The 15273-nt window shown below is 56.4% G+C and overlaps 1 protein-coding gene across 2 annotated transcripts in view; it reads left to right on the top strand.

Moving 5' to 3' along the window:
* The window catches only part of COL5A1 (collagen type V alpha 1 chain), a 189007-nt gene that overhangs the window by 66553 nt on the left and 107181 nt on the right, over positions 1-15273 (top strand). For both annotated transcript variants that reach the window (XM_049896362.1, XM_049896361.1), the window contains exons 5-9: positions 7740-7871; positions 9687-9824; positions 11609-11848; positions 12946-13113; positions 13567-13623. In XM_049896362.1, coding sequence (XP_049752319.1) covers positions 7740-7871; positions 9687-9824; positions 11609-11848; positions 12946-13113; positions 13567-13623 — 735 coding nt within the window. The remainder of the gene's footprint in view (positions 1-7739; positions 7872-9686; positions 9825-11608; positions 11849-12945; positions 13114-13566; positions 13624-15273) is intronic.

Below are 15273 nucleotides of genomic sequence, written 5' to 3'. Positions count from 1 at the left end.
AGGCCATGGCGGGCCGGGGGGGGGGGTGGGTGGGGTGGTGGAGGGGGGTGGGGATGTGGACCAGGTTGAGGGACCTGGGGGACGGCAGCAGAAAGTGGCTTCACCCCCATGGCTGTATTTCTCTAACACCCTGCTAATACTGTTAAAATCATTCTCAGATTCCACAGATACCCTGAAAATCGGAAACAATGATGTAGACCCCCTCTGGTGTAGGGTACTTTCTTTTTCCGCTCTGATGACTCGTGGGTGACAATATCCAAAATATCCAAATGAGGCTTATTCGGGCCCACAAGAGCGTGGAGAGAGAGGGGAATCGGGAGGCCTTTTACTAGCTGAGTCTGCTGGGAAATGGCCCGTGGACGGGGGAGCCCTCCAGAAGCTGCCAACCACCCTCACTGGTCCTGTCCATCTTAGAAATTCGAGGGATCCCGGGGGAGCCGATGCTTGGCGAGGGTGGATGTTGGTTTGAGTGCTTTGCCCCGGCTGTGTCCCTGGCTATGTCCCTAGCAGGTTCCGAGCCTGGGTCATCTCTTGTTGCGATGTGTGATCGCACGTGCCTGAAATCCCTCAGCTGGCGAGGGCACACTTTAGATTTTAACTCAGGTGTGGAGTTCCTGGTGGTGCACATGATTAAGTGCTCTCCGCTAGCTGAAAGTCGGTGGTTCGAACCCACACAGAAGTGCTTTGGAAGAAAGCCTTAGCGACTTCCTTCTAAAACATCAGCCATTGAAAACCCCGTGGAGCCCAGTTCTACTCTGACACGCGTGGGGTTGCCTCGACCTGGAGTTGCCTCGATAGCAACCGGTTTGGCTTTGGTTTGGTGCCGGCCCCAGAGTCCTGGGACTCCCCCAGCCTCACCTCCCTCCTTCCATGATCTCGAGGCTGGGGACGCCCTGCCGGACCCTCTGTGAGTCACAGGGCAGCCTCTGCACCAGGTGGCCCCAACTCTACCCATGCTGCGAGGTGCCCACGTAGTGTGGAAAGAGCTCTCTGCCTGCCAGCCCAGTGGTCAAGGACACTGGGGAGGGCTGTGTCTGAGGCGTGTTGCCAGTGAGAGGGCTGGCGCTCTCCTCTGGTTTTTGCTCCAAGGAGAACGTACTTGCCAACCATCTCTCCTGCAGCCTCGAACAAGCAGGGTTTGTCTTCGCAAATTATTTGTCTGTCTCAGCTTACAGGCAGGAGTGCTCGGGCTAAAATTAGCCAGCACACGCCACAGGAAAAGCTAGAGCGGTCGGCTGGGATTCCTGTGGTGCCTGTTTGGGTTGGAAGAGGCCGTCCATGGTGCGGGGAGGCACAGTGGGGCTGGCCAGGGTGAGGCTGAAAGGAGGGGCGCAGAATGAATGGAACAGGAAGGAAATAGGAGAGCAGGCGTGTGATGGAGGGAGTGAAGCCCCACAGAGTGACTGCCGGTTGGGGGGCTCCACCAGGGCATCCCTCTCAGGCGGGCACTGCGTTCCCCGTCTCCGCGCTCCCCTGGGTTGCGCAGGCTCTCCAATGAAAACTTTGCTGTTTCCTCAGCTCATACAGCCACACGGCCTGGAGGAAATCTCATTCTGGGAAAAGGCAGAACTGCCTCTCTCAGCAAAACGCCCCTGGCTCAGCCAGAGCCAAGGACAACACGCGCCCACCATGGCTGAGCTGTCTTGTGGGTCGTGGGCTGCCCAGCCTGTCCCCGGTGGGAAGACTGACCTTGGCCGGCTTGGTGGGGTGGAATGGCCGTGATGACCACCAGGCAGGCGCTGGAGCCTCTTGGGGGCTCAGCAGAGCTTTGCTGATCTTGCAGGGCCAGAAAGGAGGGTGTGCGAAGCGGGAAATCGTGGTTGGTTATCAGAAGGAGGGGTGGGCTGAACCACCTGGCACAGGTGTCTCTGGGCAGGTGGCTTTGGACACCTGCAGGACAAGTAGGTCTTGGGAGTGTGCCTGTAACGTTAGACTGAGTGGTTTGAGGGCTGGGCCTGGCAATCAAAGCATGGAACTGGGTGTGGCCTGAATGCATGTGCATGGCTGAGCCTGCCCAGCTTGTAGGCCATGTGTGAACTGAAAGCCCAGGGCTTCACTGTGAGGTTTGAACTCAAGGGGAGAGCAGACAGTAGGCAGTATTCCTGGGAGCTGCAGGGGCCGTACCTGAGACCCAGGAAGCCCCCACTGTGCCTCGCCCATGCTGTGCACCCTGCTGAGAGTGACTTGCCTCTCTGAGCCTCCCCTTGTGCATCTGTGAAATGGGGCAGGGGAGAGGGGCACGGCTCCCCTCTCCTGGAAGGCTGTGAGGATGGGGTATGTGTGAACACCCCAGAACTGCACATCTGCAATGGGGGTGAGAGAAGGGTGCGGCTCACCCCTCCTAGAGTGACTGTGAGGATAGAGTATGTATGAGCACCCAGGATTGCCAGTCACAGGAAGAGACGAGGAAGTTGCTCTCAAGGACACATGCCAGGGGCTGGGCTGGGGCCACAGTGAACCCCCGGGGCCTTTCTGGAGGCACGAGGGCACAGCCAGTCCCACTGAGGACGTCTGGTGTGTAAGCATGAGGCATCATGGGGGTGGGAGTGATCACAGGGGTGGTGGGGCCCATGCGGTGCGGGACATGGCTGCCTGGGAGCCCACCTGTGTGAGGCAGGTAGGGGACTGCCCAGGCAGGTGCCTATCTAGCACCCTTTGGCAGTCAGAGCGCTGGAGACCTAGGGCCCTCAGGGACATCCTTGGAAGCTCTCAGTCTTGTCAAGACCACTTTACAAGGTCCTCATCATCAGTCACACCCACCTTGCCAGTCACAGGGGGCAGTAGGACCAGGAGAAGAAGCCCAGCCCTGGATGAGGCCAGGGTCTCCCCCTCCCTGGGGAGACAGGCTGTGCACCGAGGCACAGGGGGCAGCAGGACCAGGAGAAGAAGCCCAACCCTGGACGAGGCCAGGGTCTCCCCAGCAGGCAGTTCGCACACCGAGACAAATGGCTTAGCGAGATAATCCAGCTCCTGTCAGAGCTTCTCCTGGAATTTCTGCCAGCTGTCCACTGGGACATGGAGGTGACCCCTGTTTGCTCCACCTGAAGCCCATGTCCCCCTTGCTTCTCTGGGTCTGGGACCCTGGTGACCTGAAGGCAGGCTTGTTCTCCATGGGTCAGGTGTGGCAGTGTTCAAATGAGAATTGTGCAATTTTTCTTAGAGCCACTGTAGCAAAGTGCCACATGCTGGTGGGTGGGTGAGTGGGTGGTGGTGGGGGGGAACTTACACAACGTAAATAACTCTCTCACAGTTCTGGAGGCCAGGAGCCCAAGTTCAAAGTGTCAGCATGGTGGCACTCCCTCTGGAAGCTCTAGGGGAGGGTCCTTCCTTGTCTCTCCCAGTGCCTGGTGGCCCCAGCATTCCTTGGCTTGTGGCTGCATCACTCCAGTCTCTGCTCCCTCTTCACATGGCCTCCCTCTCTGTGTCTGTGTACCTCCCCTTTCGTAAGGAAACCAGTCACACTGGATCAGGAGTCACCCTTCTCTAGTATGGCCTCATGTTAACTGATGACATCCGCAAAGACCCTGTTTCCAAACAAGGTCACGTTCACAGGTGCCTGCTGGCAATTACGACTTGAACACATCTTTTCGAGGGACTCAGTTCAACCCTTAACAGGCATCCTGGGCTTGGCTGTGCTGTGGTTTCTACAGGGCATAACAAGGAATTGGTGAAGACGCATGAGAAAGTCATGTCGCCGACAGGGAGGGATACAGGAGACCTCGCCTGGCAGCACACATGCACACATAAACACACATGCAGAAGCACACATGTGTACACACACATGTACACACATGCATATTCATGCATACAAACACATGCACACAACCACACTAACAAACACACATGCATACACAATAAATGCACACACGTACACACACACGTACACCCCAGACCACAGGGCACCCGGGTCCTGCTGCTCGGCCTGTAGGGGAGGGGATGGGCCTGGTTCTGGGGTGCCTGCTTGCGTGTGGTTGGGGCATGTTTGGGCTCCAGGCCAGCATCATAAAGAAGTGGAGGCCAGCAGAAAATGAAATCCCATAACTCAGAGCTTCCTCCCATCGCGAAGGCGGAGCAGGCAGAGTTGGAGCTTCAGCCTGCATTTCTGGGGTGATTTGTCTTCGCCGCCTTCCTAGGGTGCGGAGCCGTGGACACCGAGGGGTGCTTAGGAACTGTGTCGGAGGATGGGGGTGGGGAGAAAAGGGGTGACTCTGAGGAAGGCTTTGAGGGAGGGGACTTGTGCCCATCCTTCTGACCCAGGGATGGGGTGTGTGTGTGTGCAAGTGACACCCCAAACCACACCCAGAATGAGAGGGAAGCCCGGCTGCCTCTGGGGCAGCAGCATGTCGACACCTGCTGGGTGCTTGAGGGGGACATGGCAGGCTGTTCTTTCCTCGGGGCCCTCAGAGGTATCCCTCCTCCTGCAGAGGCCCTTCTTTGGGAGCCTGGGGTGTGGGTCCGCCATGTGGGGAGAGAAGCGGTGGTGAGGGGGATGGAACCCTGGAAGAGGGCCTGGGGTCTTCAGCTGACCTGTTCTGGCACCTCAGTTTCCCCTTCTCCATGGTGGAGGTCAGGACGAGGTTCCAGGGTCTCAAGCTGAGCCCACTCCCAAGGAGCTCTGTGCACAGGCCCTGGCACCTGCGCCTCAGTTTCCCTTCCCCACGGTGGGGGGTTGGGTGGATGCCTGCTCTCTGACAGACCTGTCCACAGCACAAACACATGTTTTCTGGTGTGAGAACTTACCAGAGGACTGGTGGGAAAAGGTCTTGAAAACAAGCGGGCATCTGCAGAGGAGGGAGGGGCATTTGAAACAAAGGGGGGTCCATGCCTGCAGGGGCTGCGCAGGCCCTGCCTTAGGTGACTGATCCCAGGCTGATTAGTAGGGACTGAAGAAGTCCACCGGTGGTCTGAGGGCCAGCCAGCGCCAATGTCCTTGGGTTCCACAGAGCCGTGGTCTGGCCTGGCCTTTACTGTTGGTTCTCTTTGGGTGTCTGGAGTGTGGTGTGCCCGTGCACCGGGATGAGCGCAGACCACCCTGTGGAGGCAGGGATGGGTGGCCTCTTGCTGGGCCCTCAGGGGCAGAGAGGGGCTGGACATGTCCACCAGCCCTGGGGACCTTGGGATTCTCTGTGAGGCAGGCCCTTTAACCAGCCACTGTAACACAATGGAGAACCAAAAATTCCAATCAGCTGCTGTCAAGTGGATACCGACTTACAGCGACCGCATGTGTGTCAGAGAAGAGCTGTGCTCCACAGGGCTTCAGTGGCTGATTTGTCGGAAGTAGGCCACGAGGCCTTTCTCTGAGGCACCTCTGCATGGACTCAAACCTCCAGCCTTTTGGTTGGCAGCTGAGCACGTTAACTGTTTGCACCATCCAAACAAACAAACAAATTCAAAACTTCTTACCATGAAGTCCATTCCGACTCATGGCGACCCCGTGTGTTACGGAGTAGAACTGCTCCATAGGGTTTTCTTGGATGTAATCCTGACAGAAGCAGATCGCCAGGCCTATCTTCTGCAGAGCAGCTGGGCGGGTTCGAACCGCTAACCTTTGGGTTAGTAGCTGAGTGCAAACCATTTGTACTACCTAGACCCCCCCCCAAAAAAGACCCAGAGACTGCTAAATTGAGGGGTGCTCCCCAAGGGTTCCAAGGTTTCCTGTCCCCCACTGTAGCATTTGGAGAACAGATGGGCAGATGCCTAGCTGCTGGGGCAGGAGAAAACGCTTTATCTGAGTTGGATGAGATTTGAACTAGAAGTCACGTTGCTTCCTTCACAAAAATGTGTGGTTTTGATTCACGGTTCCTGTCATATGGTTCACGTCTGCTGGAGGGTTTAAAACATGGGCCAGGTGCCTCTGACATCCGAGGGGGAGCAGGGATGAGAGAGGAGAGGGGAAAGGGGAAAGGGAGGAGGCGGCTCTGCCAAAGCCCAGGGGGTGAGAGGGCAGCAGGGAGGGAAGAGGGACCCTGCCTCTTGCTTGGGGTGGGTGTTGGGAGAAGAACCAACAGGCAGGGAGCTGAGGTGTGGGTGAGGGGGCCGCTCTCTTGTCCCCCAGTGTCTGGAAAACCTGACAGCCTCCCTCACAAAGGCATCGGGCCGGGGAGGGCCAGCAGCAGGCAGCTGTCTGTGGTCACTCTCTGTACCCTCAGCCCCGACCCTCTCCTTGTTGGCTGAAGTCCTGGCGCTGACGCCTGCCTGTGGAGGAACCCATTGGCCAGCCCCAGGTGCAGCAGCCCTTTGGCAGGAACCTGTAGCTGTCTTGAGCCACCGTTCTTGGCTTGTCCTTGAGAGGGTGCGGGTTTGGAGGGTGGGGCAGAGCCTTTGCCTTCATGGTAGAGACCTGGGCTTGGGGGGAACGGGCAGTACCTGTGTGTGTGCACGTGTGTGTGTGTGTTGGGGGGCATGAAGTGCTTCGCTGAAAGCCCAGGCAGCAGGTGCATTCGTGCCCAGGGGCACCAGCTCGTCTTGGGGCTCAGGCAGCCAGAAGAATGTGCGTCCCAGCCTGGAGGCGTTTCACTCTAGATGCGGGCACAGGAGGGGGCACATCTGTGGGTGTTTGGGGTCCTATCAGCCACTCCCCCAGCGCTGCTCTTAGTGCCCATCAGGGATATCCTGAAGGACGTGGGTGCCCCTGAGGGCCTGAAATACTGCCGCTGGGGATTCTTTTAGGTGAGCCAATCTTGGCCTCCCGCCCCCCTCCTCTTTTTTTGAAGCAAAATTCACACCACGTAAAATCCGCCTTTTTAAAGCATACAGCTCTGTGCCGGTTAGTGCAGTCACGGTGTTGTGTACACCACCTCCTCTGGTTCCAGAACATTCTCACCACCCCACAGGAGACCCTGCGCCCATTAAGCAGTTCCTCCCCATCCCCCCCCCCAGCCCCTGGCAATCACTCGTCTGTGTCTGTCTCTGTGCGTTTGTCTGTTCTAGATATTTCGCGTAAGGGGGCCATACAATGTCTCCGTATGTGTGGGCCTTATTTCGCGCGGCATGATGTTTTCAGGGTTCGTCTGTGATGTAGCGTGTGTCAGAACTCATTGCTCTTCACTAATACCCCATTGTGTGGGTGGACCACATTGTGTGTATCTACTCATCTGCTGATGGACACTCGGCTTGTTCCCCCCTTATTGTGAATAATGCTGCAATGAACATTGGTGTACAAGTTTTTGTTTGACTCCCTGTTTTCAAGCCTCTTGGATATATACCTAGAAGTGGAATTTCTGGGTCATATGTTAATTTCTGCGTTTAAGTCTTTGAGGAACCAAGCATTGCCTCTTAAAAGTAAAAGCCTCCAGTGGTTGGGGGGCAATGGGGAGGAGGCAGGGTGTTTCTAAGCCCTCTCAGTTTAGGGTTTGTTTAAGGTTGCATCCCCCACCTACAGCAGACAAAAGCTCTGTGCACTAGGTCTGGCCCATAACAGCTGCTCAACAGGTGTCTGGTGGGTGGATGCGTAGATGGACAGATGGATGGGTAGGTGGGTGGGTGGCTGGCTGAGTGGGTAGGTGGGTGGAGAGAAGGATGGTTGGGTGGCTGGGTAGATGGGTGGATGGAAGGGCAAGCAGGCAAGCCTGGCTTGAGTGGCTCTTGGGGTGCAGTCCCTAGGGAGGAAGGCCAGCACTGAGAACAGGCCCCTCCCATGGTCTAACCTAGGCTCCTCTCAGCCTCAAGAAGTCAGGCTCTGTCTTGGCTACATGGATCCCCTGTGTGCCTGCTTGTTCACGGTGCCTGTCCTTTTTCAGGGTGACATCCAGCAGCTGCTCTTCGTCGCGGACCACCGGGCGGCTTATGATTATTGTGAGCACTACAGCCCTGACTGTGACACTGCAGTCCCTGATACCCCCCAGTCGCAGGACCCCAATCCTGATGAATACGTGAGTCAGCTCTGGTCTGGGTCACGTTGGGGGCTGGGGGAAAACCACCTGGGAAGGGGCTGGTTCTGGCAGGCAGGGCGGGAGGGGAGGGACATCTAAGCCATGGGACCCCCGCTTTAAATCATCCCACTGGGCAAGAATGTGAATTGGCAGAGGGATGAATTTTGGGGTGCCAAAGGGATCAGTTCACAAGAGGGTGTTGTTCAGTAACTTCTCTTCTCCAAACTGGCCCTAGATGGTAACACGGGGGCCCTCTTACTCCCTGGCTTAAGGCCTGGGGAGGCACTGTGAGCCAACGTCAACGCTGACCTCTGTGGGCCGAGTGCCTGGAGGGGCTGCCTGGGCCTGCCAGTGGGTGGGGCTTAGGGCTGTTGAAGGTAGAATAAGCCGGTCCCCCCAGAGTGGCAGCGAGTCTGAAGAACAGCCATGCCCGGAGCATGTTCAGGACACGTCTCACGCCTTCATCCCTCTACTGTGACCTGCTGGGTTTGTGGTCGGCCGGGCACATCCGTGCACCCGCACACTGCAGCCCTGCCTCTGTTTACTTTTTTGGCTATCTTTCTACAACTTCCAAATAATGAATACCCCCTCCCTGTTCAGATCGGACTCATGTCTCAAGTAGCATGAAATCCTGGACTGTCCCCTCGGGTCTCCCCTTTCTCCCGCATGTGTCAGAGCAGAGCCAAGTGCACCCTCCCGAGCTGGGGATCCCAGGGAGTAGGGGCCAGAGCCCAGACCGCTCTTACAAACCCAAGAAGTAGGGCTCAGAAGGAATACCCCAATGGAATCCCGCAGCCGAGATCCTTACCTGCCCCGTCCTAGGTGCTATGTGGGAAGGGTTGGGGGACAAGGCCACCTCCTGTCACTGTGGTACCTCCTGTGGCCCCCAGGTTTGTGTTTTGGGGCTGAGGGTCAGAGAAGATTCTGAGTGACAGTACGGTGCCGTGCAACCCCACAGTCTGGCTGGCTGTGGGTTCTACAACTTCTGGGACTCAGTTCTCATTGGCTTCTGCTCAGGGGACCTGGGGTACCCCGTTTCCTCCCTCGCTTCTCCAGGGGCTGACTCAGCTTCCCAAGGAGGCCTCTGCTCTGTGGTGTCCACTGTGCACTTTTTTTTTTTTTTAGCTTATAATTTTTAAATAATACTTTATTGTGTTGTCGGTGAAAATTTTCAAAAATTAGGTTCCCATTTGACAATTTCTATATAAATTGCTCGGTGACATTAGTTCCATTTTCCACAACATGCCAACATTCTCTTTAGTTGCAGTCCGATTGTTCCGTTTCCAGTACCCTGGTTCCCCTGCCTCTTATCCGCTCGTCTTTGCTTTAGTGTGATTGTTGACCTCTGGGCTCGTTTGGATGGTTTTTAATGGAGCACTGCACACGTGGGTATGCACACACGGGTAATAGCCTTTATTTTGTGTGCCAGTCTGTTATTTCACTAAAGGGTGATCTCGGGGGGTAGTTTCAGTTCAAGCTTTGAAGAGTATCTCAGAGCGATAGCCTCTGAGAGTCCTCTAGTCTCAACTGGTTCGGGAAGTCTGGACTTTATTAGAATTTGAGTTCTGCTCTGCATTTTTCTCCCGTTCTATCTGGGTCCATCTATTGTGGCCCTGATCACAACAGTTGGTAGCTGGGCACCATCTAGTTCTTCTGGTCTCAGGGTAGATGAGGTCGTGGTTTGTGTAGGCTATCAGACCTGTAGACTAGTTTCTTCTCGGAGACTTTGGTGTGGGGACCACACTTCCTGGGCTGAGACCTGCACTGTGACCTCCATGGCCCCACTCCTCCCTCATGCTACTGGTTGACTTTCAGTACCCAGAAGGAGACGGTGAGGGTGACACCTATTATTATGAGTATCCATACTATGAAGACCCTGATGACCTGGGGAAAGAAACTGCCCCCACCAAGAAGCCCGTGGAAGCTGCTCGAGAAACCACAGAGATTCCCGAGGTGAGGGCCAAAAAGGGTGGGCTGGGGGGGGGGGATGCTGTCCTGGGAGCCCATGGGTGCAGGGGTGGGATCAGGGCAGAGGAGACATGCTGAGTGAGTGGGTGCAGGGTGGGATGGGGTGGAGTAGGTGAGCTGAGTGCGTGGGTGCAGGAGGAATGGGGTGGAGTAGGTGAGCTGAGTGCGTGGGTGCAGGAGGAATGGGGTGGAGGAGGTGTGTTGAGTGAATGGGCTTGGGGGGATGGAGTGGAGGAGGTGAGCTGAGTAAGTGGGTGCAGGGGGATGGGTGGAGGAGGTGTGCTGAGTGAGTGGGTGCAGGGGGATGGGTGGAGGAGGTGACCTGAGTAAGTGGGTGTAGGGTGGGGGACAGGGTGTAGGAGGTGTGCCAAGTGAGTGGGTGCAGGGGGAATGGGATGGACGAGGTGAGGTGAGTGAGTGGGTGCAGGGGGGATGGGGTGGAGGAGGTGAGCTGAGTGCGTGGGTGTGGGGGGATGGGGTGGAGGAGGTATGCCAAGTGAGTGGGTACGGGGGGACAGGGTGGAAGAGGTGTGCTGAGTGAATAGGTGCAGGTGGGATGGGGTGAGGAGGTGTGCCGAGTGGGTGGGTGCAGAGGGGACAGGGTGGAGGAGGTGAGCTGAGTGTGTGGGCGCAGGGGGGATGGGGTAGATGAGGCATACTGAGTGAGTGGGTATGGGGGACTGGGTGGAGGAGGTATGCTGAGTGAGTGGGTGCAAGTGGGAGGGGGTGGAGAAGGTGTACAGAGTGGGTGCAGGCGGATGGGGTGGATGAGGTGAGCTGAGTGTGTGGGTACAGAGGGGATGGAGTGGAGGAGGTGAGCTGAGTGAGTGGGCTGTTTGGTGGCTTCTGGAGATTGGTGTGAATGGGAGGCGGTAGAGCTCTGTCAGGGAGGAAACGTGGCCGAGTGACTGTGGCTAGTCCTTGGGGATTAGACAAAGGTGCTCCCCCATGTTGGTGTGAAGGAAATTGTCCCCACAGGGCGACTGGGCCCAGCTCTGGTCCTGACTCTTCGTCCGTCAGCCTGGGCCCTTGGGCAGGCCGGTAGGGCTTGGGGCTGTTCCCTCAACTGTCCACGCAGGGGGGAGAGCAGGAGGAGGGCTCAGTGGGAGCTAGTCCCCAAGGTCGCACCTCTGTGAATGGCCAGCTCCCCACCTGGGACACTGGGGTGAGGACGCAGGGGCGTGGGCAGCGATGGAGACACTGCGTGGAGATGCTCAGCGTGTCCCAGGGCGGCAAGCGCTCAGTGGCGCTGCTATTGTTTTGGGGCTGAATTGTTACACCCTCCAGTCTGCCAGAGAGAATTTTAAATACATTAGGGAGATGTGTGCCTGACTGTGAGTTTCAGTGTGTGAGGGAGTATGTTTGAGTGAGTGTGGCTGTGACTGCATGTGAGTGAGTGTGTGGGGGTTAAAAGCGTGTGTGCATGTGTGTGCAAGCATGAGTGTGTTGCATTAGATGTGAGTGTGTGGGTGTTGTGAGTGAATATTTGTGTAAGTGTATACGTGAGTGTGTGTTTGTGTATGTGAGTGTGTCTGAGTGTGTATGTGTGAATGTGAGTGTAAGAGTGTGAGGATAGATGTGTTTTATGTGTGTGTATGTGTGTCTGAGTGTGTGTGTGTGAATGAGTGTGAAGATAGATGTGAGTTTCATGTGTGTGTGAGCGTGTGTGTGCATCCCTTCCAGAGATGCTTGAACGTGTGCACGTGGGGAATCCAGACCCCAGGGCCCCGCTGCCCCGTAAAGCTGCCCGTCTCTGCTGTGGCTACTAGGAGCTGACCCTGCCGCCCACGGAAGCCCCTACTGTGCCCGAGACCAGAGAGGGGCCTGGGAAGGAGGATGACCCTGGCATTGGGGACTACGACTACGTGCCGAGTGAGGATTACTACACGCCTTCGCCCTATGAGGACATCAACTACGGCGAGGGCATCGAGAACCCTGACCAGCCCACCGACCCCGGGCCAGCGGCCGAATTTCCCACCAGCACTGAGGCCACCACCAACGCGTCCAGCGTAATTTCTGTCCCTCCACGTTGGCTGGCTCGGGGAGAAGGGGAAAGGGCTGAGGCTAGGGGTCAGGAGACCTGAGCTCTCCATTCTCTGCTTCTCGCCCTTGGGTGTCCTTGGGTGGCTCCCATGTCTCCAGTCCCACCAAACGCTGGCCTTGGACCCTTTGCAGCAGTTGTTTTAAGTGGTCCCTAAGAGAGTCCATTATGAGCAAGCCTGGAATCACTGGCTTGCTGAATTATCTCAGGGCGGTCGATTTTTCAGCTGCGAAATGGAGAGAGCAATCCCTGCCCTCCTGGTCTCTTGGGTTTAGGTGGAGATGGAGAGGAGGAGCAAGTTTGCAGACACGATTTCCGCCCACGAGGAGCTGGGGTCTGGGAGCAGGCGGGGTGGACAGATACACGGGCTGGGGATCCAGAAAAATCAGAACATGCCTGGAAGGTGGGCGGAGCTGGGTGAGACAATGGCCTCACGGGCGGGCCGCCCTGGACTGGGACCCCTGCCCAGTCAGCAGTTATCTGGGTGAGCTTAGACATCTGTGGCACCTCTCTGAGCCCCGTTTTCTCACTGGCAAATGGCAGTAACAATGCCCCTCCTGAGTTACTGAGGGATATTCAGATCAGGATAGTGTGTGCTGGAAATGACCATGGTGTGAGCAGAGCTCCTGGCTTCCAGAGGGGCATGTGGATCCTGTGGTTCTGGACCCCAGCAGCAGGCGTGGATTTGGGACACTTAACTCCAGGTCCCTGAGGCCCTGCTGAAGCCCCCTGGCTGTGGGCCACCTTCCTCAGGGGCACAGGGCAGCCTAGCTCTGCCCTTTCTTGTCCTGGGGCCTTGGGCAGGTTTGGGGGATGGCTTCCCCCTCGTGAGAGGGAAAAGATGTGTAAAGAGGGTACAAGGGGCCCCAAGACCTCGCCCAACAGGCCAGCCCCACTCTCTACGCTCAGGCGCTCTGTGGCTTAGGAGGCCGCTGGCCTGAAGGCCTGGGGTTGTCTGACCCAAGCCCTGGGTGGGAAGGATGTGTCTGTCCAGCTCACCGTGGTGGCTTTGCTGCACACTCGCACCTTCCCAGGTGACCCTATTCTTCCTCCTCTCCTCTCCAGCCAGCACTGTCCCCAGAGGAAGGGAAGGATGACTTTGACGGGGAATTCACTGAAGAAACCATCAAGAATCTCGACGAGAACTACTACGACCCATACTTCGACCCCACCATCTCCCCATCAGAGATTGGGCCTGGGATGCCAGCGAACCAGGATACCGTCTATGAAGGGGTGAGCAGCTCAGGCGCCCCAGCAGGAGGCGGCTGGAGGGTGTTGGGAGGGAGGCGGCTCCCCTGGGCCCTCTGCAGGGGTGAGGGCAGCCCTCCCGGGGCACAGTGGCAGTGCGGTGGGCTACAGGAGCAGGGCGCCATCTAGAAACCTGAGTTTTAAGGGGTCTCAGGTGCTTAGAATTGGATTCTGAATGATTCATGCTCTGTGGCACCATCGCTGCCCCGGTTCCTGCGTGACCTTCTTGTAACTGGCCCATTTACTCATTTATTAGAACCAGAATGTAGCGCCCCGGGCCCCTCCTCTGTCCACTGCACCTTGTTCTCCTGGGCGGGGGCGATGCCCACTGTTAGTAGCCCCCTTGTTTTGCTGAGTCATGTGGACTTTGTGTAACCTGTACTTCCCTCTTCCCTCCTCTCTCTTTTTCTCTCTCCATTTGCCCTTGACCGACCCCAGATTGGAGGACCCCGGGGCGAGAAGGGCCAAAAGGGAGAACCTGCAATCATCGAGCCAGTAAGATCACTATCTTCTCTTCTCTCTGGACCAGGAGGGTTGGCTGCTTTAAGGACATGGGGAGTTATGGGGGTGTGACCAGGTCCACAGGTCTACTGAACCCTGTTCTTTGGGTCACCATATAAGCTGCCTAAGCACATAGTGTCTACTCACTGCTTATTTTAAGCACATAGTGTCTACTCACTGCTTATTACTAAAACATTCTAGAAGCTCCTGTGGTGGTGGATAGTCTAGACTCTGATTGCCCGGGTGGGTACACGCGATGGTCATTGATCAAAACTCTGCGTTGTACACTTACTGTCTATGCTTTTTCAATGTGTGTGAATGTCACCGCCATGAAATAGAAGCTCAAACTTTTTAGGAGGGCAGAGTCCCTTTGGAGGAGGGTCAATGAGGATTGGCTACATAAATTATCAATTTGGTTCTAAAACTCTGGAAAACATCAATGTACCCAGCAATAGTAGGGAATAGTTAGAGAAGGGCTTTGTCGACCCCGGCCTCTTACCCAATGGTTTGGAGTAAGTTTGACCAATTGTTGAAACATGGAAAACTGCTTATGAAACCATGTCAAGGGGATTAGATAAAACAGCATTGCCCTGACACTGCAGTCGAGTGCAACTCAGCTGTGTTAGGTAATGGATCATGGGTAAGTTAAAAAACAAAGCTAAATTGCTGATAATGTCTTAAAGTGGTTAAACGTAATGGAGGGAGTTCTGGATTCCTTTCGTGGATCAGTAGGTGTTGGTGGTGGGATAGTTTTCTGCCTCCGATTAGCCTGTGGTCTGCTTGGGAGCCAAGAGTCTACCCTGTAGTCTCAATTGCCACAGTAGTTGGGCATGGTGCCACGCAGATCAGCTGTTCTGGGCGTGGCCTCCACAGCTGTACAGTGGGGGGGGGACACACAGTAGTGTGGGCTGGGACACAGCTCTGGATGGCTGGAGGGTGGGAGGAGCCAGCTCCCCAGGCCCACCCTGCCACGTCCTCCAAGTGCCATAGGGAGGAGACAAGTCCTGCAGCCACGGCCAGGCAGGAGGCGGAGGCTAGACTATTGCTTCTGAGGCCACAACTGGTTCCTGAAGGCTGAACTCAGGATACCACGTCAGGGGCTCCCGGGGACTCTGAGGCCCTTCAGATTCCTGGGATGGAGAATTCTAGTCACACTCCATGCTCCTGTGGCACTGGGGAGGTTCTGGAAGATTCTGTGACCAGTGCCACTTAGCAAGCCCTGTTTCTCCAGAATTCATTCGTTCCAGAAAGACCCTCAGGTCCAGGGCCAGGCAGGCAGGGTGTGTCTAAAGTAGGGGTTCAGCAGGTGTTTCTAGGGATGGAGCTCACAGGAGGCCGAGGTCCTAGTGGTCAGCCCTTTCCCTGACCACTGAAGTGTCTAAAATGATAGAGAGGGTGTCTTGTTCGGCTCTGTGCACCCCAACACAGGCTGTGCTGTCCATCTCCCTACCCAACTTGATGCCATCTCCATGCTGAGTGGCTGAACACAGAACCTGACTACCCTGGATCAAGTTGCCCTGGTCAGAGGGGCCGTGCTTTGCTGGCCCCTCCTCCGGCCAGGCCTGAGTTCTCGCCATGGTCCTGTTCATGGATGGGATGTGTTGGCCCCACTGGGCTGCTAGACACACATCCTTCTCTTAAACT

The sequence above is a fragment of the Elephas maximus genome, chromosome 9, assembly GCF_024166365.1.
Source record: "Elephas maximus indicus isolate mEleMax1 chromosome 9, mEleMax1 primary haplotype, whole genome shotgun sequence".
NCBI classification, from domain to species: domain Eukaryota; kingdom Metazoa; phylum Chordata; class Mammalia; order Proboscidea; family Elephantidae; genus Elephas; species Elephas maximus.
The sequence above is the reverse complement of the archived record's forward strand: the minus strand, read 5'-3'. Positions and strand labels throughout refer to the sequence as shown.